This window comes from Arachis ipaensis, chromosome B3 (genome assembly GCF_059453495.1).
Source record: "Arachis ipaensis isolate K30076 ecotype BB chromosome B3, ASM5945349v1, whole genome shotgun sequence".
Classification (NCBI taxonomy): Eukaryota; Viridiplantae; Streptophyta; class Magnoliopsida; order Fabales; family Fabaceae; genus Arachis; species Arachis ipaensis.
The window spans coordinates 46,454,461-46,481,041 of record NC_142438.1 but is presented as its reverse complement, the minus strand read 5'-3'; the positions used below and the strand labels follow the sequence as shown (position 1 = coordinate 46,481,041).

The 26,581-nt window shown below is 35.8% G+C and overlaps 1 protein-coding gene and 1 pseudogene across 1 annotated transcript; one reads left to right on the top strand and one right to left on the bottom strand.

Moving 5' to 3' along the window:
- Positions 1-10,082: 10,082 nt before the first annotated feature.
- On the top strand, positions 10,083-14,931 carry LOC148570507 (uncharacterized; annotated as a pseudogene).
- A 4,285-nt stretch (positions 14,932-19,216) lies between these two features.
- Positions 19,217-21,123, bottom strand: LOC107633041 (inositol transporter 4-like). The gene is made up of 3 exons (XM_016336675.3): positions 20,584-21,123; positions 19,788-20,501; positions 19,217-19,699 (listed from the first exon to the last, which is right to left on the bottom strand). The coding sequence occupies exons 1-3, from the start codon at positions 21,121-21,123 to the stop codon at positions 19,217-19,219; spliced, it is 1,737 nt and encodes a 578-aa protein (XP_016192161.1).
- Positions 21,124-26,581: the final 5,458 nt, after the last annotated feature.

Genomic DNA, 26,581 nt, shown 5'->3' with positions numbered 1-26,581 from the left:
CCAAGATAGCATTGAGCTAAAGCTAGAGATTGCATTGCAGATTCCAAGAGCGTACCTGGGTGACTTTGGATAAGTGACATAAAATTCCAATGACCGTGGGTTACTGAGGTCTCTGTGGTGTTAAGGCTAGAGTCAGAGAAGTATCATTCCTTGATCTGGAACATCCGACCTTGTCTGTGGCATTTTGAGTAGGATCGCGAAGGGGAGTGGATTGCTTAGGTCTTCACGTTCGGCCATAGTGGGAAGCCATGAGTTAACTTGATGAGGAGACATGAGTTGCTCGGATATGGTGGACTGATATGGTTTAGAAGAGATTAACTTAATGAGAGGCGATGAGTTAATCACTTACGGCTGCCATTGAATGAATCATTCGTTATTGAAGTAGACAGTAAGAAAAGTTAATCCGAAAAGAATACTCATCTCCGAAGCCTTAACTGAATCTTTATCACTGATTTCACATCAATCTGGTATTTCGTTCTTTACTATTTCATTTTTGCTTTCAAACAAACAACTATCTTTTCTAATCGCCTGACTAAGAATTACAAGATACCTATAGCTTGCTCAATCCAACAATCTCCGTAGGAGTCGACCCTCACACACCTGAGGTATTACTTGGACCACCCGATGCATTTGCCGGTTTCATCTTTGCGAAACTTGTAGAGTTTAATTTTGCGCACCAGGTATCATTAAAATCTGGAATCAATTCAAGACAAATGTTGTTTGGAGAATAGGAAATCGTGATTCAATTCGCTTTCGGGATGATTATTAGATCCTAGGAATTGAGACCCTCAGACCTTTTGCCATGAGAAACATTGAACAAGGCATCTCTATGAAGAGAGTCAGTGACTTTGCAGATCAGAATGGTAACTGGGATTGAGAAAATCTTAGTCTATTTAATACAAAAGATATTCTAGACATTATTCGGACTATGAAAGCTCCTCATAGTGATCTGGGGCCAGACAGTTTAGCTTGGCTACCTGAACCTACTGGTGATTTTTCTATAAAATCAGCATATCAGATATTTTATGACGTTGATGAACAATTTTCTAGGAATTATTTCAAAGATATTTGGAAGCTGAAGATTCCGTAGAGACTTCAAAGTTTTGTGTGGCTTATCATGCATAAAGCACTTCTCACAAATTCTAGAAGGGAGAGAAGATGGCTTACAAATGAGGACAGTTGCCTAAGATGCCCTGGATGTGAAGAGACACTGCTCACGTGTTACACGATTGCCCCTATATCCGTAGCGCCTAGAATAGTAGTTTGGATAGTGCCCAACAACTTGACTTCTTTAACCAGGACCTTCAAAATTAGATAGAGAAGAATCTGAACTTAGGTACTCATAAGCAAAATGGGACCTCCTGGTCCATCTTTTTCATCACTATCTGGAATATAGCATGGAGAAGAAGGAATAATTTCATTTTTAATCAAGCTAGCATGCCATGTTCAAATCTTCTTCAATCAGCAAAGAACCTAGCTAGAGAGTATGAGGAGGCCCTATCCCTAACAGAGTCCAGTAGAATGGTGCTTACCTCCACCAGAGTGAAGTTTGTGGGTTGGGAGCTACCAGAGCCTGAATTGTTCAAGTTAAATACTACTGGGTCTTTCTTCAACTCCACCAAGATAAGAACATGTGGAAGCCTAATTCAAGATCACCACAGCAGATTTATTGCAGGTTTCTGTTTGAAAATTGGCAACACAATGATTACAAAGGCTGAGCTTTGGGGAGTTTATGTGGGAGTGAAAATGGCAAATAACCTTGATATTTAGAATTTGATAGTAGAGACGGACTCCGGTTGCATGCTGCAATTGCTCCACGATCATCCTGTTCAATGGCACACTACAACCTCTCTTATCCATGCGATTTGGGTTTTGCTTGCCACCCCGGGGAGATTTGAAGTTTGCCATATATTTAGGGAGGCAAACTTCGCAACATATTCTCTGCCAAGTATGCCAAGAAGCTCCTGTAGGTCTCCAGTGTATTGATGAAGCTCCTGCCTTCCTTTTTCAGGACCTAGAAGCAGATAGAAGAAGAGCCTCTTTTCCTAGAGCTACCATAGTGTAGTCGCTTTGTTTTCCTGAGCCCTTGGTCCTGTTTCTTAATTAAAAAATATATATATGCATTATTGTAATATATGATATATTGAGAGTATGTCATCTATTTTAATTTTACAATCACTTATCTTCTCTATTTATTAATTTCACAACACATTATGAGCATGAAGGCTTTTAAGGTAAGAAATTTTAATTATGTCAAATCTTTTTCAGTTGGAATTTTTACACTTTCATATTTCTGGATAAATTTATTTGTCATGAATTGTGGATGATGAAATTCATCTTGGCATAATGAGTCTCAGTGATGCCATTTAAGGCAAATAATAATGCATCATTAAAAGATAGCACTACAACAACAATTTTCTTTCATCGTCATCTTGACGAAGGATTGAAAAATGAATATCTTACCATAAAAGATCCAGTAGAATTATGAAAGAGCCTAGAGAAAAGTATTATCAGAAAAAATTGGTGATTCTTCCAAATGCCCGATATGAATGGCAACATTTGTGGTTATAGTAAAATTTTAAATCTATCGTTGAATATAATTCTACAATATTCAAAATAACCTAACAATTAAAATTCTGTGAGAAAAATATTACCGATAAAGATATGTTGGAGAAAATATTTTTGACGTTTCATGCATTGAATATGCTCCTGCAACAACAAAAGAGAAGGAATTTAAAAATATTATAAATTAATTACATGCCTACTTGTGGCAGAATAGAATAATGAATTGCTTATGAAAAATCATGAAGCTCGGCCATCTAGCTCTGCTCCATTCTCCGAAGTGAATGTGATAACTTGTAGTCCCAAAAATGATAAAGATTTTGATTTTTGTAACAAATATGACAAGAAAAAAATCTTTAATAATAAAAGATCCTACAAAAAGTGGGATAATAAAGAAAAGAAAAATGAACATAATAAGAAAACAGAATGCAAATGTCATTGTTATGGTGGTAAAGGTCATTGGGCACGTACTTGTCATACGTCAAAACACCCAGTTGAATTTTACCAAGCATCATTGCAAAAGAATGAGAAAAAGATTGAAACTAACTTTACCTTAAGAGATGTTCCTACCAGAATTCATTATGATGTATCTGATTTCTTTTAAAGATGCTGAAAAAAATATTGGTCATCTGATCAATAATGAAAATGTTAAGTAATATCTTTCCATGTTATGTGTTTGATTTTCAATAAATTAATGTATGTTTTTACTTATTTCATATTCAAAGTATCATTAAATAAATTTGTGCCATTATAACATGTGTACAATAAATAAAATAGTTATCATATAAATGCAAGTAAGAATATGATTTAAATCATACATATAAAGAACACATTAATAAAATGATTAACTACTTATGAAATTCATAAAAAAATTAACTCAAAAATATATCATACATTAAATTGCATTTTCACATTTTGTTTGTTCTTTCTTGTGAAGAAAATAATAATGAAGGTAAAAGAAGATGATATTTGTCTTGCGGATAGTGTAAGTATACACACTATTCTCAAAAGCAAAATTTATTTTCCGAATCTTATATATGAAAAGGCAAATGTTGATAGTATTATTGCGATTTATTGGTACAAGTAAGATAATTGATGGCTTTGGAAAAGCTGTTATTTTGTTTCCTAGAGGAACAAAAGTAATTATAAATAATGCTAAACAAAATCTCAAAGAAACTTATTGAGTTTTAAAGATATCCGTAAGAATGGATATCATATTGAGACAATGAATGAATAAATTCCTCTGTACTATAAGTCGTGATTCAAATAAGAAAGTCATATTGGAAAAATTGCATATACTTTCTTCTGGTATATATTATACTCATATTAGTACAATTGAATCACATGTAATAGTAAACCAAAATTTACTAGTCCAAATGAATTCATCATTTGACATCACCAATTAGGTCACCTTGGAGTAACAATAATGCGAAGGATCATTAAAAATTCACAAGGGTATTTATTGAAGAATAATAAGATTACTCAATCTAATGAGTTATGTTGTGCTGCATTTTTTTTTTCGATTGATAGGTTAAAAACTCGACCCAAAGCAGGGAGAAAAGACACAAACAAAGCCGAAATCTTAGTCATATCCCCTTTGACATTGCCATCAAGGATAATGATCAAGAATAGTACATCATTACTAATCTAGAAAATGTCAAGAATAAAAAAACCATACCTACTACAAAGTCTAACACCAAAATCAATAAGAAAAGTTCTTCTACTAAATATTAGGACTACACTAGCTTTTGCTAAGATACCTATATCTTTTATTGCATTATTCCATCACCAGTAGAGTATATAAGACCACATCTCTATAAATCATTGCCACGCTTGCACACCTATATTATTTTGATGATCATATGGCTTCTTATGGAGCATCCACTTATAGCACATCTTTGAAAAATCAATACTTTTTTTAGAGTCCTGTAAAAAATCACATGTAATATACACAATTCTAAGATTTCCATCATGACATATATGGATCTAATCAATACTACCATAGCATTACTCTACTCAATGACTCCGCATAATTCATGAAAAAAATCTTCTAGTAGCAAATACCAACAGTATAGGTGAAGTCCCGTAACCAAGAAGACCACTTCTAGACAATCAAACATAATGTTTACTGCATATTAGAAAAACATAGATTAGCACCACAAGACTCTACTACTCTCATTCTATTTATTAACCATTTTCTCCAATTGTTGATGAATTTGAACTCCTTGTGTGAAGCATATTGAACCTTGATATTATTGAAACTTTGTAGAAAATTTTTCAATTTATTTCTTTCAAAATTTAGCCTCCAATAGTTGTCACCTTGTCCTTTGGCCCATCTCACCAAGACTGCATCATTGGTTTTGAAAACCACCCACTTTAGAGCCACATTATACTCCTCCAGCAAGAAATCGACGGATGTTTCAATGCAGTCTACCAAAGCATTAACTCGAGAATCTGCATTTAGAAACTCACATAAAAGCACAACAATATTATTTTCAACATTCACAAGATAGCCACCCACTGCTATACATTGTTTTGAAGCAACATATTCTGCATGAATCCACCAAGAACATTCAAATTCAATGTTCATAATGGGTCCTAGACTACTGGTAGCCCCTTGAACAGTAGTTGATTGTCCTTGTTTCATTTTTTAGTTAAGCATTTCCTATTCTTTTAGCTAATACACAGTAAACTCCCATGCATCCTCCCACGATGTATCTTTTCTTTCAATAGTAAATTAGTTTCCGATCCTCCATATCACCCATACTATTGTAAACCAACAATTTATCCATTTTTTCTCTCCTCTCTCACCCCTTCTTGCTCACACCAAGATTCAAATAAACTTCTCACCTCCTTTCGCTTAACCCATGTAATACCCCCCACAACCAAGACTTTATTCCACAAATGAGAAACATAGTTACAATGGATGAAGAGGTGATCTATATCTTCATTCTCTAAACCACATCAAACACAGGTTATCTCATTCGCACCCACCACATTAATCAAGGCAAGTCTTTTCATCATGTTGAGCTTGCCTAAGATCAGAAACCAGCTCATCATCCCCACCCTCGGAGGTACTGCTCCTCACCATATATTATCAAAACTATGACGTGTTTTAGCAAAGCCCAACGCCTTTGACGCCACTGAGGTGATGAATGTCTTTATTGAGAAACTTCTGTCCTCTAAGCAACTCCAAATAAGCTTATCTTTTGTACCTTCATTTTAAACATAATTTTTGTAATTATAATAGTAATTCCTCAGTGTTTACATTCCCATTCCAAAAAGCGTCTCCTCCATCTTAGGTTCCACACCCACCTAAAGCTATCCCAAAAACCACATTTAGCAATAGTTTTTGCTTGTTGAGCGGAAATCAAATAAAGCCTTGGGAATTTTTCTCTGAGGCTTTACTCACCCAGTCACTTATCTGTCCATAATTTTGATTTTCACCATTTTCAACACATATTCTAAGCCTCGTTAAGCTTAATTCTTTACACAGTTGGTTACTTCTAACTCCATTTATGATATCCTTCCATGATCTACTAGACTTAGGTGCATTATGCTCATTAACTGGTTCATCTAATGGGACCGCACAAAGATATAATTTTCTTCCACATTGATTTATCCTCTGTTGAGTATCTCCACCACCATTTTAATAGCAAGGCAACATTGTTAATGGTGATATCTCCTACTGCATTACTTGTACTCTAATTGTGTTTACCTTTGTTTGTTTGTTTGTCTGTGTGGTTCCACCGGAGTTTGGAGGACTAGAGGAAGGTGAAGGATTAAGGGTTTTGGTTAGAGTTTGGTTAAGTTTAGGAGACTTAGAGAACCACCCCTGTTTATGGTTTCCGTTCTAAATCTTTAAGTTTTATAATCTGAGTGTCAGAGTTCTTGGATTGCCTCTGGCTTTCACGGGACCTTATATCTTATTTATGTGGGCACCATTACCATGTTGAGAACCTCTGGTTCTCATACCATATATATGTTGTTGTTTACATATGCAAGTCGAGAGGCACCTCGGTAAGCGTCTGGAGTTCATTCTGCAAGCGAAGTGTTATATTTGGGACTCTGTATTTTGAGCTTATACTTTATATTCTGTAGTTAGATTCTCCTCTGTATGTATAACTTTATTTTGTTCCTCTTAGAGGTCGATGTGGAGAAACAGGTTGTTGTTTTATCCGTTTTGGGATATTTTGGGTTATGTATATCTATGTATTTATACTCTGGCCAGCCTTAGCTGCGCAGGTTGAGTCGGAAGTTCAGTATTTTGTAACTCTTGACATTCTACTCTTTATACTTATGTATTATCCTTTTATGTTTTCTCAGTTTACGTTCACGCGAGCGATGCGCCTTTATTTTTGCGACTTATTGTTTAAGCTTTCTTTCAAGACTCCTTGAATATATATTTAGTTAACCTATATTATATATATGATTTTATTTTTAGAGGTCGTAATACCTCGTCACCTCAGTTTTATGACTATAGCATAAGACTCTACGTGGTAGAGTGTTAGACAATCGATTGGTATTCATAAAAAATGGATTTATTTATCTATTAAATCAATTAATATAAGTTTACAATTGAGTTATTTGATATCAATTGTTACCTAATAATCGATTGGTATCAAAATAAATTGATTGAATTAACAGCAAACACGATTTTTCTATCGCATCTAACGGATCAAAACAACAAATCACATAAGACCTCGTTGATTCATATTGTCAAAAAATTATTTATGGAACTTACTATTAATAAAAAATCTATTATGTTGTTGTTTCTAATTGGTAATGATACACATATGAAAACAAAAATGATAATTTATAAAATAAAGAATAAATTTTAAAATTAAATAATATATAAAAAAACTCATTAATAAATAAAATTTATAATTATTAAATATTTTAAAAAACATATTTTATTATTAGAATTATTTAATGATCCAAACGTTATTGGACCATTTAATCTTTTGCCATTTTTCATCAACTAAAAGTTTCTATTTCTCCAGAACCCAAAGTTTTAATTTAACGTAGTGTATATATCATTCTTCGTTTAATTAACAAATAAATATTTGTATTCATACTTACAGGATATCAGGATGTTTGACAAGTTAAGCCCTAACCTAATTCATTTAGATTTGGATCTTCTAAATTTGGAATTTTATTTTAGAAGGTAAAGTGTGATCTCTCACCATTTATTTCATAGGTGGGACCAAGAAAAAATATGAGAAAGAAACCATTCAAGGGTGAGAGATCACACTTTACTCTCTAAAATAAAAATTTAAAATTTAGAGGATACAAATTCAATTCATTTGGTGTTGGGGTTTAGTTTTAACTTTTAAAATTTATATAGCTGGCTAGGTGAAGGTGTCTGTTTAGGTTCTCACTTTGGATTTTTTTTGTTATACCCACGAAAAAAAAAAAAAAAGGAAACAGAAGTGCATAGTCACGTGGGTGGCACATGCCCCCACTTAAACCCCTTCCCCTTCCTTATTCTCTCGAGCCTTCCCTGATCCCTCCCTCTCTCTTTTATTTTCATTTCCTTCATACAAATCAAAACCAAACCCTCTCTTTTCCTTCATCTCCTCTTCCATTCCATCTTCTTCATTTCAAAATCTTCATCTAACCACAACACACCAGATTTAATTTTACCCTTTTATTTTATCTCTATTTTAATATATCATCTATATCCAAAGTAAATTTTTATTTTTCACAACCCCAAATCAAGAAGCTCATACTAATGAGTGAAGGAAGCATTCAACTTTGAGTTCCAATTATTATTGAGGCTTCAAGGTAACTCTTTGACTCAATAATTAGCCATATTCCCAATTTTTGTCATCTATATATTTATGGATATGTATAAATCCGAATTAGGGTTATTAGGGTTAGAAAATTTGGGGCTTTTGTCAAGGTGAGTAAGATTATGTTAATTGACAATATTAGTAGCTCACAAATGTCATTATTGTCATATTTCTAGAGTTGTAGAATTATTGGACATCATTTGGTAGCTCGTTGACGCGCTCAGAGTTGCTTCCGGTTCTTTTGAATCAAGTTGTGAGTGGATATTATATCTATAATTGTTTTAAATATATTATTATCAATATCTATGTTGAATCATTAATTTTGGAGTTTGAAAATATTTTATTATTGTGATTTCTGAATTTTTGAAAATAAATATCGATCTGTGAAACTTACAATTTTATAAAAATACACACGAGACGATATTTATATATTTTGCAAAGTATAAATGTTTTCTTATTTGACCTTATGTAAATTTTAACTAAATTTTAGTATGCAATCCTATATATATTGATTTGCTATGGAATTTAGTAGCATGTTATAAGCACTAGAGATTTTTATAAGTGATTTGGTTTGGATTGGTTTGGGAGACTCTGACTAGAAAACCATAGTTAACGGCGGTTATGACGTTAACCTAGATGCATCTGGCTCAGACCTCAGCTAGCAGGGGCGTTGCTAGCCTAACGTGTAGGCCACACGTTGGATCTGTTATACCGTACGGACACACTAGAGGAAAGGGCTACCCTTAGAGGTGGAGCCGCCCTAGGTGTGTAATATTTGATTTGATTTGACTTCTGGAATGAGAACTCCCATTTCAGTTCATCCGCTTAACTATTTATCTAATGTTTGTATAATTAATTAATATGAATTTCTCATCTCTGAAAAGAAATATAATTTTCAAGGTAAACTCTGTATTGTCTCGTGTGGGTTATAGATGTAATGTTGCTCACTGAGTTGCAAAACTCACCCTATTATATTCTCATATTTTTCAGATACAGGAGTCATTCCAGGTTCCATTCCACCTGCCCCTCAGTAGATCTTAGTCATTTTGGTGAGCCCTTCTTCTTTCCAAGGGCTAAATAATTATGTAATGGAACCTTTGCTCAAAATCTAGATTATGTCAATGCTCCATATGTCACAGGCAGGATCCTCGTGTGGGTTATGTTATTTTGAACCTTGAACTGTTTAGGTAGTGATTATGATTTGGTTACGTAAGACTTATGGTTTTAACTATATACTCTAGTTATCAACTCAATATATATATGATGCGTATTTTGGATATATTTGGTTGTGGATATAATTTGGAGTATATTATTGTTGTTGTCTTGGAAATGGAGGTTTATTATTAATACAGGGAGTTAATATTTATGTTGGTAAGGTCCTAGAAACAGAGGAGATTCTGTCCGTTTTTCTGAAAATTTGGTCGTTTGGCTTGCTGAGGGACTTGTCCCTTGAGCGCCAGTCATGGCTTGGTTCGGGTCATGACAAAGTGGTATCAGAGCTTTAGGTTTTTCTGTGTAATATGGAGCAAGTGTCCTTTAGTAAGATCACAATTGTGCAAATGGAAGCCGGCCCATTTTCACAAAGTGTGATGTTACTAGAGGCCTATAGGAAGTTGTCCTCAATCTTTTGGTCTCATAATTCTTTCTGTCTGTCCTACTGTCTTCGAACTCTATATACATATGTCGTTGGTGATTCAATCGCTCTACTTACTCGATAGGTGGAAGATGCCACCTAAGAAAAGACGTGGTGGAACTGTGGGTGCTCCTGATACTGCTAAATCCAATAGGGCAGTTTCTCCGCCACTTGGAGCACTTCGACAAAGGCCAAGGAGCCAAAGGATAGCTGATAGGCGCGAAGGAGAGATACCCCGCGAGAGAGTTCAAGAGAATCCCGCAGTAAGAGAGGCTCAACCGGACTTAGCAGCTGAATTGAGGGGAATGAATCAAACTCTTAATGCGGTGTTACAGGTTCTAACAAATCAAAATAGGGGTGAAGCAAGACTTCCTAATGCGTCAAATCCTCAGCCTCATAGGGTTCATCAATTGTTTGGGGATCAAGAGCCGCCAATTGAAAAGTATTTGAAGTTGAATTCGTCCACTTTCAATGGAGATTCATTGGATGAAGATCCACAACAATATCTGGAGGATTCAAAGAAAGCTATTCGAGCTCTCAAGTGCACCAAAGAATGGGCTGTTGAGTTAGTATCCTACAACTTGCGTGGTTCAGCAAGATATTGGTATGAGTCTCTTCTTGAGAGCAAAGAAGCAGCTGGACTTCCTCCTCCTTCTTGGGAAGAGTTTACTGAAGAGTTTCTTGCTCGATTCTATCCAGCTAACAAACAAGCAGAAGATGCAATTGCCTTTGAAAGATTAAGGCAAGAGAATATGACAGTGACTGAGTATGCTAAGGAGTTTACTAGACTTTCTAAGAGTGCTCCGTACTTGGTGAATTCAGAAGAGATGAAAGTTCGTCGTTTCGTTCGTGGATTGGCAGAACCTATGTTCACTACTCTTATGCCTGAAGTCGGACGCATGCCTTTTAAGGATGTCCTAAACTCTGCCTATGGAATTGAAGCTGGGATAGCGGAGAGAAATGCTTTTAGGGATGTTGGTAAGAAGCCCAAGATGAAGGGACAATTTTCTGGTGGATCTAGTTTAGGAGGATTTCAGTCTCATCATGGTCAAACTAATCAGCAAGGTTATTCGGGGTATCGAGCTCGTCCTCAAGCATCTTTTGGTGGGGTTGCTTCTTCTGGATCTGCTCCCATGAGTGTTTCGAATCCCAGACCTTTTGTTAAGAGCACCTCTCAATCTAGTGCACAGGGTTCAAATCAGACAAGGCCAGCTCAGCCCTATTGCCTTCAGTGTGGGAGTTACCATTCCGGTATATGTTTCAAGGCTACTGGTGCATGTTTTGGTTGTGGTCAATCTGGTCATCTTAGGAGGGATTGTCCAAATCCTAGAGGAGGCTTTGCTTCAGGTATTGCACGTCCTACAACACCAATGCCATCATCTTCAGCTATGTCTATTGGAAATTCTTCTGGTCCTAGTGGCAGAGGAGCAGGTGGCAGGGGTCAGACTTATAACAGAGGAGGGAGCCAAAGAGGAAGAGGTCAGGCACGTGTGTATGCCTTAACACGTCAAGATGCTCAAGCTTCTCATGCTGTGGTGGCAGGTACTTTACAAGTTTGTTCTTTAGATGCTCGAGTGTTATTTGATACGGGTTCTCATTATTCATATGTATCTCCACATCTTGCATCTCGTTTCGATAAACAACCTGAACTGTTATCCCACCCATTTCATGTTGGCACTCCGCTTGGAGTCTCCACGATGGTTCGAGTCGTATTTCGGTCTTGTGTTGTTAGAATTAATACCGTTGAAACCTTAGCTGATTTGATCCTTTTAGAACCAATGGAAGATATTGATGTCATCTTAGGCATGGATTGGTTAGCAGCTTGTCATGCTGATGTGGGCTGTTACTCCAAAACTGTGAAGTTTGACATACCGGGTATCTCACCTTTTGTTTTTAAGGGTGATAACTGTCCCTCTTTAGCTAGCATCATCTCATCTATGAGTGCTATGCAATTGATGGATAAGGGAAACCAAGGATTTCTGGCAGTTGTTAGAGATGTTGATGTCGAAGTGCCTAGTCTTGATCAGGTTCCTATTGTTAGAGAATTCCCTGACGTGTTCCCTGATGAGCTACCGGGGATGCCGCCTGACCGTGAAGTTGAGTTTTCTATAGAATTGGCTCCGGGAGTCCAACCTGTGTCCATTCCTCCCTATCGTATGGCTCCAACTGAGTTACGAGAATTAAAAGTTCAATTGGAAGATATGCTAGAGAAAGGATTCATTCGTCCTAGCACTTCTCCGTGGGGAGCTCCTGTTCTATTCGTAAAGAAGAAGGATGGAACGATGCGACTATGTGTAGATTATCGTCAGCTCAATAAGATAACTATTCGCAACAAGTATCCATTGCCAAGGATTGACGATTTGTTTGATCAACTTCAAGGAGCTACCTGTTTCTCAAAAAATTGACCTGCGTTCAGGGTACCATCAATTGAAGATAAAAGAGGAAGACATTCCAAAAACTGCTTTTCGTACTCGCTATGGGCACTATGAGTTCTTAGTAATGTCCTTTGGTCTGACGAATGCGCCTGCAGCTTTCATGGACTTAATGAATCGAGTCTTCAAACCTTTCTTAGATCGCTTTGTTATCGTCTTCATCGATGATATCTTGGTGTATTCGAAAAGTGTTACGGAGCATGAGTATCATTTGAGGATTGTGTTACAAACCTTAAGGGATCACAAGCTCTATGCTAAGTTTTCTAAATGTGAGTTTTGGCTTGATCAAGTGACATTCTTGGGGCATGTGGTATCAAAAGATGGAATCATGGTGGATCCAAAGAAGGTTGAAGCCGTTCAAAAGTGGCCAAGGCCTACTACAGTGACAGAAATTCGTAGCTTTCTAGGGTTGGCCGGCTACTATCGGCGATTCATCAAGGACTTCTCGAGAATTTCGGCACCATTAACCAAGTTAACTCAGAAAAATGTAAAGTTTCAATGGTCAAAAGCTTGTGAGGAAAGTTTCCAGACACTTAAGGCTTGTCTAACCTCAGCACCATTTCTTGTTTTACCTTCTGGGTCTGGGGGATTCTCAGTCTTTTGCGATGCATCTCGGATAGGACTTGGTTGTGTATTAATGCAGCATGGCCGCGTTATTGCCTATGCCTCGCGACAACTCAAGAAGCATGAGCAGAATTATCCAACTCATGACCTGGAGACGGCAGCGGTCGTCTTTGCTTTAAAGATTTGGAGGCACTACCTTTATGGTGAGACCTGTGAGATCTATACGGATCACAAGAGTTTGAAGTATATATTCCAACAAAAGGATTTAAATTTAAGGCAACGGAGATGGATGGAGTTGCTGAAAGATTATGATTGTACCATTTTGTATCATCCTGGAAAGGCAAATGTTGTAGCAGATGCTCTCAGTAGGAAATCTATGGGTAGCTTGGCCCATATCACTCTTGGAAGGAGACCAATTGTTGAAGAAGTCCATCAATTGGAGGCCAGTGGAATTCAATTTGATCTTGGAGAATCAGGAGTTTTCTTAGCACATGTTCGAACCCAATCTTCCCTGATAGAACAGATCAAGGTTGCACAAAGTGATGATCCGAAACTAAGAAAGCTTATGGAAGATGTTCGCAATGGGAGAAACTCAGACTTTTCTCTTGATCAAGATGTTGTGCGTTGTGGTCAACGCTTATGTGTGCCAGATAACCCCGACTTGAAGAAAGCTATTTTGGAGGAGGCTCACAATTCTAAGTATACCGTTCATCCAGGCTCCAATAAGATGTATCAAGATTTGAAACAATTGTTTTGGTGGGAAGGCATGAAGAAAGACATAGGAGTTTTTGTTTCTCATTGCTTAACTTGCCAACAAGTTAAAGCTGAACATCAAAGACCTGCTGGGTTATTACAACAGATTGAGATACCTGAATGGAAGTGGGAAAGGATTACAATGGATTTTGTAACAGGTTTACCTCGTAGTTTTAAAGGTTTTGATTCAATTTGGGTAATTGTGGATAGAATGACGAAGTCAGCTCACTTTCTTCCGGTGAAAACAACTTTCAGTGCAGCTCGGTATGCTCAACTTTATGTTGATGAGATAGTTAAGCTACATGGAATTCCAGTGTCCATTATTTCAGATCGCGGGCCCCAGTTCACCTCTCATTTTTGGAAATCTTTTCAAAAAGCGTTAGGAACTCGTCTAGATCTTAGCACAGCTTTTCACCCTCAAACCGATGGGCAATCAGAGAGGACGATCCAGATATTGGAAGACATGTTAAGGTGTTGTGTTCTAGATTTTGGTGGGAATTGGGACAGTTATCTACCTTTGATCGAGTTCTCTTATAATAATAGTTATCAAGCCAGCATTCAAATGGCACCATTTGAGGCTCTTTATGGGAGAAGATGCAGGTCACCTATTGGGTGGTTTGAGGTTGGTGAGGTTAAGCTTTTGGGGCCAAATTTGGTACAAGATGCGGTTGAGAAGGTCCGCATAATAAGAGAACGTTTATTAGCAGCTCAGAGTAGGCAGAAGGCTTATGTTGATAACAGAAGGCGTAACTTAGAGTTTTCAGTGGGTGATCAGGTATTTCTGAAAGTGTCGCCTATGAAGGGAGTGATGAGGTTTGGGAAAAGAGGCAAGCTTAGTCCTCGATACATTGGTCCATTTGAGATACTGGACAGAATAGGTGCAGTTGCTTACCGCTTGGCATTGCCGCCTGAGTTGTCTATGATTCATCCAGTCTTTCATGTATCAATGTTGCGCAAATACCTTCCCGACCCATCTCATGTGCTTGCACCACAAGCCATAGAGCTACAGGAGGACTTATCATTTGAAGAGGAACCAGTGGCTATAGTTGATCGCCAAGTAAAGAAACTACGTTCTAAAGAGATAGCATCTGTGAAAGTTGTTTGGAAGAATCATTCGGTAGAAGAAGCAACTTGGGAAGTGGAGGATACCATGCGCGACAAATATCCATATTTATTTGAGTCTGAAGGGTAGTATATAAGTTCAAAATTCGGGGACCGAATTTATTAAGGGGGAGAGAATGTTATACCCACGAAAAAAAAAAAAAAAGGAAACAGAAGTGCATAGTCACGTAGGTGGCACATGCCCCCACTTAAACCCCTTCCCCTTCCTTATTCTCTCGAGCCTTCCCTGATCCCTCCCTCTCTCTTTTATTTTCATTTCCTTCATACAAATCAAAACCAAACCCTCTCTTTTCCTTCATCTCCTCTTCCATTCCATCTTCTTCATTTCAAAATCTTCATCTAACCACAACACACCAGATTTAATTTTACCCTTTTATTTTATCTCTATTTTAATATATCATCTATATCCAAAGTAAATTTTTATTTTTCACAACCCCAAATCAAGAAGCTCATACTAATGAGTGAAGGAAGCATTCAACTTTGAGTTCCAATTATTATTGAGGCTTCAAGGTAACTCTTTGACTCAATAATTAGCCATATTCCCAATTTTTGTCATCTATATATTTATGGATATGTATAAATCCGAATTAGGGTTATTAGGGTTAGAAAATTTGGGGCTTTTGTCAAGGTGAGTAAGATTATGTTAATTGACAATATTAGTAGCTCACAAATGTCATTATTGTCATATTTCTAGAGTTGTAGAATTATTGGACATCATTTGGTAGCTCGTTGACGCGCTCAGAGTTGCTTCCGGTTCTTTTGAATCAAGTTGTGAGTGGATATTATATCTATAATTGTTTTAAATATATTATTATCAATATCTATGTTGAATCATTAATTTTGGAGTTTGAAAATATTTTATTATTGTGATTTCTGAATTTTTGAAAATAAATATCGATCTGTGAAACTTACAATTTTATAAAAATACACACGAGACGATATTTATATATTTTGCAAAGTATAAATGTTTTCTTATTTGACCTTATGTAAATTTTAACTAAATTTTAGTATGCAATCCTATATATATTGATTTGCTATGGAATTTAGTAGCATGTTATAAGCACTAGAGATTTTTATAAGTGATTTGGTTTGGATTGGTTTGGGAGACTCTGACTAGAAAACCATAGTTAACGGCGGTTATGACGTTAACCTAGATGCATCTGGCTCAGACCTCAGCTAGCAGGGGCGTTGCTAGCCTAACGTGTAGGCCACACGTTGGATCTGTTATACCGTACGGACACACTAGAGGAAAGGGCTACCCTTAGAGGTGGAGCCGCCCTAGGTGTGTAATATTTGATTTGATTTGACTTCTGGAATGAGAACTCCCATTTCAGTTCATCCGCTTAACTATTTATCTAATGTTTGTATAATTAATTAATATGAATTTCTCATCTCTGAAAAGAAATATAATTTTCAAGGTAAACTCTGTATTGTCTCGTGTGGGTTATAGATGTAATGTTGCTCACTGAGTTGCAAAACTCACCCTATTATATTCTCATATTTTTCAGATACAGGAGTCATTCCAGGTTCCATTCCACCTGCCCCTCAGTAGATCTTAGTCATTTTGGTGAGCCCTTCTTCTTTCCAAGGGCTAAATAATTATGTAATGGAACCTTTGCTCAAAATCTAGATTATGTCAATGCTCCATATGTCACAGGCAGGATCCTCGTGTGGGTTATGTTATTTTGAACCTTGAACTGTTTAGGTAGTGATTATGATTTGGTTACGTAAGACTTATGGTTTTAACTATATACTCTAGTTATCAACTCAATATATATATGATGCGTATTTTGGATATATTTGGTTGTGGATATAATTTGGAGTATATTATTGTTGTTGTCTTGGAAATGGAGGTTTATTATTAATACAGGGAGTTAATATTTATGTTGGTAAGGTCCTAGAAACAGAGGAGATTCTGTCCGTTTTTCTGAAAATTTGGTCGTTTGGCTTGCTGAGGGACTTGTCCCTTGAGCGCCAGTCATGGCTTGGTTCGGGTCATGACATTTTTTTTTACATGTAATTGCAATTTCTTCATTCGCACCCCCTATATCTAATACTTAAATAACAAATTAACAAGAAATTGGGCTAAATATGTTGCGGTTCAATAAAAAAATCGAGAAAGTCTACAATAGTCAATGTGTAAGAAAACGGAATGGCGTGTGGAGGGACTGTGGATGGCATGTGGGAGTGGAACCCACACTGATTCAACGCACTTGATATTTTGTTTCTTTATAGGACCCACCATGACACTTGTTCGTGCTACTGTGCTGTTTGCCCTGTTCTTTCTTAGCTACTTCTACATCAAAAACCAAATAAAAATCCATAAGCAAAAAAATATCACGTTATTTTTGGAATTGTGATTTGTGAACAAGTCACTCTCACGCCACAAATTAAACCGAACAATAAAGTTATAAATTTCAAGATCTGCACAACAAACCACCATGTCATTAAACAACATAGGTCTCCTCCATATATATTATTTAATATATACTACGGAATTCTAGTTATCCAAGTATCATTCTAAATAACCAAAAGAGTAGAATGACAATTAAGTGTATAAAGATTTTGACATCAAATTAATGTCTCTAAAGAAAAAAATATCAATTTAGTCTTTTATGATAAAAAAATGAGTAAATTTTGTCTTTCTGTCAATTCATTAACTTAAAACTTAATAGTTTTACTTATATGTATTATTAACTAATATGACGTATTTATTTATAAAAGGTTATTACGTAGATAACAACTTTTCGAACGAAACTTCTTCTATTTTTATAAGATTCATGATAAATAAAGAGCAGTTATTGAAGTCTAGAGACAAACTCAAAAGGTAATGAATCTTTTTCTGTCTAAAACTATATTCTTTCTATACTCATGTGACAACAACAAAATACACACCACTGTAAATAACAAAATACATGAGCAACTTCCTTTATTTCGCACTATCTACTAACAAAAGGATATCCATGTCTATTTTTTACTATAATGAAGGATCTAGCTAATTGGTATTTTTTTTTCAAAGACTAATTAGACCAAAGTCAAAGTCATGAAAAACTTAATTATCACTTTACTCTAAGTAAAATGACTCGATACTGTTGATTTTCCAATCTAGGGGCAAAAATTAGTACGACTTTCAAGTGTAATATAAGTTTAGATGAAATCTTTTTTACCTATTTAGAACCTGAAAGAATAATGGCCGAGGCATTTATTTATTTATTTATTTATTTATTTATTTATAGTGGCTACAAATAATGATGTTTAGTTTAATATAATGTTAAGTTAATATTAGTTAATTAAACTGATGAACAACATAGTGAGGTGTTAAATTTTTTGAGGAAAAAAATTTATCTGACTGACATACACTTATTGTTTTTCCTTTAAGTGTTGACTTTTAACATTTTTCACTTAGTGCCACAAATTTACTAAATAACGTATATATTGCTTAAAAATTCAATAATTTATTGAGCTTGTGTAAAATTAAAGCCTAAAAGTCATGCACGCATGTACCAAAATAACAACTTAGTTTATGTTAGTTTCGGTGAGTTCTTGTTGAAGTTGTAAATTGTAATGTGGTATTGGACTCGATCGCTCTGGAATGAAGGCTTGGGAGAAAGAAAATAATTTATGAAAATTTTAACTTAATTCTCTAAAATATATGTTAATTATGTGCTTAATTTGAAATTTTTTGTTAAAAATAAATGATTTAAATTTTTTAATGTATATATTGAGAATTTTTTTTCAAAGAAATTGCATCCTCTTTTTATATGATCACGTTTTAATCTAATAGTAAAAATAAATAGAATAAATAAGAGGTTAAATTCTTTATATATTTTTGTGTGAAATACAAAAATATTTGACTATTTTAATATTCTATATTATTATGGTGGTAGAATAATTCATCACTGACTTATTGTAAAAAATTAATTATATAAAGATAATGTTTTATGATTTTTTTGTAATTATGAAAAAGCCAAATGTGTAAAGAAAACAAAATAGTTATCATTAGCATTTTTAATGGTGTGAGATTACATCTAATAATGTGAAATTACTCATTTTTTTTATTGCTGATTAAGTGCTGGCCAGATTTTAATAAAATTACTGGCTTTATATACTTTTTCATAAAAGTATTCATACAACGTGCCTCTTTTCTTATTTAATGTGTTGGATACAAATCTGACATACATGGAGAAATTCTCTATCACTCTGTCAGCATGGATTTTGAAAAAGAGAATGCACGCACTGAAGCAGCAATTCTATTTATCTCCTCCTTTAATTTCCATTCCTAGAAGAGAGAATCGTCTAATTCTCGATCTATATGAAAAGATAACTAACAGTTTCATCGTATCATATCATTTTATTTAATTACTAGTACTTGCTTTCTCTTCGTCTATCTTTAGATTGGTGCAATCACAAGGGTTGAAACCTTTCTGAAGCAACTTCTCAACCTCTTCAAACTGAAGCCCTTTGGTTTCTGGTACCAATAGATAGATGGCAACTAGTCCAATTGTGGAAAATCCAGCAAAGAGGAGGAATGTTCCTGCAGCCCCAAGTGCATGGATGAGTGACAAGAATGTCAAACTCACTACGAGATTAGCACACCAGTTTGAAACTGCTGCTATGCCTCCACCAATTCCCCTGAATCTCAATGGGTAAATCTCTGAGTTCAAAACCCAAGGCACTGATCCCATTCCAGGAGAGTATGCTAGGATATATAGTCCCAACACTATAACTGCAAGCACTCCAATTTTGCTTGGGCATCCATCAGAAAACCATACGCGCTTTTGCTCTCCGCACACCGCTCTGACTTCCTTTGTTTCCGCCAGACACGCTCCCGGAAGATGCTGCATCATGTTCATTGATTATGTTAGATTAGATTAGACTAATACATAGATATATATAAGTTGAAAGAGATGGAAGTGATGAACTTACATTGGCCCCAGTGCTGGCACAGAAGGCACATTCAGCTTTCAAACATTTCATGCAGTTCCATGAAGAGACATTGGGGGCATCAAGATAAGCTTGGCATGTAGCGTTAGCACCGAAGCTGAGGGTGTCAATGTTGTCAATTGGAGGAGCGGTGGTAGCTGCCTGATAGAAAACTCCGGTGAGAGTAAGGAGGCAAATGATGATTGCAACAAGGGATAGGAGCATGAGCTTTCTCCTTCCATATTTATCGATGCAAAGCATGCTGAGAATAGATCCAACGGCGTTGAGACCAGATGTGACGAGGGAGAGTGCAAGTGCGGTAGATTTTGATGCAATGCCAGCAAACTGAACAATGGTTGGGCTGTAATACATGACGGTGTTGATGCCAACGAATTGTTGAGCGACTTGAGCAGTCACACCTGCATACAATCCTCTTCGAACAGCGACGTTGCTGAAAGCAGCCTTCATTTTCTCTCCAAGGGTTTGACCGATCAACCCTTCCTCTTGCTTCTCTTGTTCTACTGCTTCTCTCATCGCTTTTATCTCCCCTTCAACCTCATCTGCTTTGTAAATCTTTTCTAGGATTTTCCTTGACTCATTTTCTTTCCCCTGGTTGTACAACCACCTCGGTGACTCAGGCAGGGTTAGCATCAAAACAAACTGAACCACCGCTGGAAGTCCAGCCACCCCAAGCATCCAACGCCACGTTCCAGGAGTCTACATATTATGATAAATAGTTTAGTCAAATATGTTAAGTTATTTAATCTTTTTTAGTTATTATCCGAGTAGATATATATACCTTGGTGAATGCGAGGTTGATAAGGTAGGAGAGGAATTGGCCAAAGGTGATGAGGAGACCATTGATACAAACGAGAGCTCCTCTAATAGCAGCTGGGGAGGCTTCTGAGATATAGAGAGGAGAAGTCATGGAAGCTATGCCAACTCCAAAACCAACCAAAATTCTTCCAATGACGAGGACCCAAGGAGCAGGGGCAATAGCCATGACTATTGCGCCAAGAAAGAAAACAATATCAGCCCCTAAGATAGAGGTCTTACGGCCGAGCGTGTCGTTCATCCATCCACCAAGTGCAGCACCAATGATGGCTCCCGCTACAGCCATACTTACGATGACTTCCTGCAACCATAATTTCTTATCAACTTCTACAAAGTCCTCACGAATGTAAAGCAAGGCTCCTGAGATAACACCGGTGTCGTAGCCAAAGAGGAGACCTCCAATTCCGGCCGATAGAGCAAGGCGCATGATGTAGGGCGAACTGGTTGCTCTTTTCCAGAATTCCATGAACTCTTGCTTACTCGCTGCCTCCGGCCCTCCTTCCATTCTTACTGATCACCTTATTAATTTAATGTCAACCCTATTGATGATTTCTAGCTTACCTCTACCACTTGCACTCCAGCCACGCTGAAAATATTATTATTCCATCAATAATTGTTTATTTATACATACAATTAATCTCATGCATTTCATAACATCATGCAGACTTTTAATTATAAAGTAAAATTTGATCTCAACGATAATTAATCAATAATATCTATTCTTTCTTATCCCGATCTTAACACCTTATCAAAAAGGTAATTATTATTGTTCCTAATTGATCCTATAGAGTTGCGATCAACAACACAGAAACAATTAGGATTATATCTTATCATATCATTATTATTTATTCATATATAAAGAAAAAGTACAATCCAAAAAAGATTGAGATAAATTAATCAGATAAAATATGTTACGTACTTGTACTATAGAAAACGTTGAGAGAAAATAAACTTTACTATGAAAATCACAACACTCTAATAATGTTAAACTTCTACAGAAAATTTCTCAGATCAGATATGTGGTATTATGCTCTTTTTTTGGTCTCAGAAGTCCGAAGTTATTTTCTTGTATTATTGGTTCAAACTCTGTATTTTTTCTCCTTTATATATAAATCTTTTACATTAATGACAGCTAATATATTCATATCTTTAACAAATAACAAGACACCAAAATTTGCCTTCATTGTATTCAACCCTGTCTTAACCGTATATTAGTTTTCTTAATCCTATCCAATTTCTTGTTTTGTTTTTATTTTTTTTTTTGTTAAAATTTATCTGTTTTTTCCTGTATCTTATCTATTTATAATCTAAGTAAAGCTAAATTCTCTAACAAAATAATAAAATAAAATAAAAAAATAAGAATAAAATAGCTACTTTTTTATTTTAACCAATATATATAAATCAAACCCTTCAAGTTATGTGATTTTACTATTACTTTATTTGGAAAGACAAATAAAATTGTGCTGGTGAATTGGTGATATATTTTTAAGGAGATCGATATCACTTTAATATTTTGAAAATTTTTAACATTTTATTATATTCAAAATGTATTCACCCCGTCTCTAACCAACAGCAAGGTTAATTAATCGATTCAAAACCTGTTTTGGAGTGAATATTTATTTTCTGAGGTGTTCAAAAAAATGGTTTGTACTAAATTTTAATTTAGTCTCGAATATTTTTTTAGATAAATTATTAGTTCTTAATCAAAAAAATTGATAGAAGGTAATAATATATGTACCTCAGAAATTGTCAGATATGATGATTTATTCTAAAGAGGTTATGCTCTGAGTAACCATATTAAGGAAAGAATATAGAAGGAAAGAGAAGGGTAAAATGCTATTCCAATTAGCATCATCAAAAATGTTATTGATACATTACTTTTCAGCCACTAATTCAGCCATTCTCACTAGAATACAGTAAAAAATATGGTTACGTATAAAGATGCACTAAGATTCAGAGACAATACAACGCACTAGGAGTTTTTTCATCATGCCAAATTCAATCGTGATTTCTTCTCTTCTCGACAGAGGAGTTCCATTGCATGCACCTCACTTCTCTTCTCTTCAATTGTGCCAACCTCACTCCTTACTTCTCTTCTCTTCGATCGCGCCAACCTCACTCCTCGCTTTCTTCTCTTCTCCACGCTTCCCTCTACTCTACTCTGATCTCGCAGTTCACAAAAACTCTTCTCAGTGCCATTTCTGGTTCTTCTTATCTTAGAGTTTTTATTATAACTTTTGATTTAATGGAATCCACAAGCTCAAATGATGAGTTTTGGTTTAATTTACTTCGTATGTTAATTTTTAATTCCTGGTTTGATTTCAATTTTTTGATTATCCATTTTTTATTCCTAAATGGTTTAACTACATATTTGATTTCTGATGGAAAGTCTAATTGCTCCAACTGATCCATCTATTCTTTGTGTTTAGTTTTGGTGATCTATGTATCTAATTATGCAAATGCTTCTGATTTGTGACTTCATTATGTCATTTAGGTCCTTTTATTTGGTTCTAAAAAGGAATGCTTCCCAATTACATCATGTACGTTGTGTGATTACATCCTGAAAAATTTATGTTATAAATTTGTGTAATGAGAAAAATGTTTAGCCCCCGGATTGGAGTCAAATTCATAGTGTACACATTTAAAATTTTTGCATTTGCTTAGATCAGATGATGATGCTGATTCTATGAATATGTAGGGATTTAGTGCTATATTTGACTACTGTGTTTGATTATCATGTTTACTGAGTTTGATTATACTCAAGTTCAGTGCTATATTTGACTATTGAGTTTGATTATACATGTAAGTTGTAACACCCTACCACACAAAGCTTTACACCTATGATGTAAAACAGAGGTGGCGAGGTGCTACCACCTCTAAAATAAAATATAAATATGTATAATAGTCGAAAGAGTGTAGTATACTAGGAGCCTTGAAGAATGGGTAAAAACAAAATCGCAAAATTAAAAGCGCAACGCTCAGGAAAGAGATTACTTGCATACGAAGAAAATAACAAGCTCCTAACTCAGCCTGCGGAGCTAAAGCTAGCCGGAGAATATTTACATACATATATTTACTTAACCGAGAACCCAAAATTCATATATAATAAATCCTGGTTCTCCATAAACCTATAAGAGGTGCAAAAGAATACAAGTAATCAGGAGAGTTCTATAAATATGATCATATATAAACTATACAACAAAATAGAGCCCCAAAATCCACTTCCCTGCAGAATTCCAGACGCCTAGCGAGGTGCGTCTCGACCTGCATCTGAAAATCAACAACATAGTATGGGATGAGAACCGGAGGTTCTCAGCATGGTAAAGGTGTCACGCACATAAGATATAAGGTCTTGGAAATGCCAGAGGCAATCCTAGAATGCCGACACTCAAAACTTAAAGGACAAAAACAAAAACCATGAATCAGGGTGGTTCCCTAAGGCTTTTTAAACTTAACCAATTTCTTAGATCTAACTAAAACTTAACTAGAACCTTAAATCTCTCCGCCTTTCCTCCGTTCCTCCATCTCCGATGAAATTACAAAGACAAACAAGCAGACAATGGCAAACACAGGTAGAATACAAGTAATATAGATAGAAAATATAATAAATAGCATATTATAATCACTTAGGCAATCCTAATTAATGCACAAGCAAGCACTTCAAATAATATGCATATGATGTATGCCTGTCCTATGGCTGATGATATCATCTGTTGGTTATATAGCCAACCCGACACGTCCTGGTAGATAACCATGGACTGAAACACCCATCGCGGAGCAAGTGGGTTTGAGCTACAACCCCCTTACTACTACCCGCTCAACCCAGAGCTAGTGGAATAACCACTAATGTGGTTACTACCCAGGCAGGTGTTTAAAAGCTCAACCTGGAGCCAGTGAAATAACCACTACTGTCGCTACTGCCCAAGCGTCACAATCTCTAACCTGGAGCAAGCGGGACAAATCACCATCCTTGGTACTACCCAGGATCTCAAACATACATTCATTCATCTTAAATCAATCAACATTGTTATCAAATTTCAAACATTAACCTGGAGCAAGTAGGACGAACCACCGTCCTTGCTACTACCCAAGTATCTCAACCAAAATTCATAATTAACTAAGTTTTCATATTTCTTCTTCCTCATCTCATACTCGGAGTAAGTGGACCTCGCCACTGCCTACTACTCGGGGCTGAAATCACATTTACTTATGAACCAGCCTTCCCCTTAAACTTTTCAACTTACATCACCCCTATATAATCTTTCTTCACTCACAAGTTACTATCCTCTCAATATTCAACTCCCTTCCTATGATTAATTTAAAACTTAGGGCATTGGGGAGTAAAAATAGAGGTTTTAGAAGTTCGAAATTAGGTTTTACAACATAAAATTCACTTTGCTGAAAACAGGGGTCACGCGTACATGTGGGCCACGCGTACGCGTAGGCGTACAATTTTCTACGCTCGTGTACGCAAGCACCTTGCTTGCGTACGCGAGTTACCTAACCCGAATAGGTTGGTCGCGTCGCATGCAGTGGTCGTGTACACAAGTTATGCAGAATAGCAAAAATGTTGAATGCTGCAGAATTTTCAGTTTTGCACTCTAAACTTCTAACGCGCATAACTTTTTCTTTTTAAAACATTTTTCATCTGTTCTTCGAATTCTGTAAGCTTCACGAACTCAATTTTCATATAAAATAAGTTTGAAACAATTTGAAAGTCCGGAAGCCAAGTTATAATCCGCCAAAGTTCGACTAAAATCCATATTTTTTCTCAAAAACACCTGCTTCTATTTTTACCAAATTTTCTTTTTTAAACCAAACCACTATCAACCAAGACACTTCCAAAACACTCAAAACCAATTCCAAATGATTATCAACCTTTAATCAATCATTCAACCATTTAAACTATTCAATTCTCAATTCTTCAACTCATTTAAGATTCTCACTTCAACATACTTCAAATCAATATTCATCAATAATCATATAACAATAATCTACATATTCCAACTCAAGCTCAACCTACCACACACAAAATCATCACACAATATACTCTTTCGGTACCTCAACAACCTCTACATCCCATCCTTCCTCAATTTTAACAATCTCATGCATCAATTTCTCAAATATACCAACGAGATTATCATCCTCCTACTCAATATATATATATATATATATATATATATATATATATATATATATATATATATATATTCATATCATTATGTCAATCATCATTAACTCATCACTTAACATCCTACTATCTTTATAAACAATAATTATCCAACAAATTACTCAATTCATATTACAATCATCATCAAAGGTGCTAAGCATTAAACTTACTCATACATTCCAACCTATCCTATAGTTATCTAGCCTAAGTTTTTACAAGACATTACATATTAAATACGAGAAACCGAAACCATAACTTCGCCGATTTCTCCCTAATACCGAAGCACCACAAAATAACTTTGCTCCTTAAATGTCCAAAGTCTCGAATCCTCACTGAACAAAGATCCAACCTCCACGGTCTGCTTCCTAGTCACCGATATCACCCAATTTGCCTCCAACATATATATCTCACTCTAGTTCCACATAAATTCCACAAAATCAACTATGGTTCATAATCGTTAATGGTTTACAAGAGTTAGTATTTTCTCACCTTACTGACGAAGACTTGGGACAAGACTCGGCAAGTCCACAAGGTTAATTCATTCCTAAAGCACCAAAATCACATAATTCTTCAAAATTAAACCCCTAATTTTTGAAATTATAAAGTGAGAGGCTGGAAAAGAAATAGTGATATACATACCAAATTGTCCTATGGATTTTATAGAGCTTGACACACTGGTCGCGTGGCCATAAACAGTGCGGCGATCAGAACTCCGAATCAAAAGTTATGTGGATTTGATTGATAAGTAAGGGTTTGTAATTTTGGAAGGTGTTCTTCCTTTCCCTAGACGTGT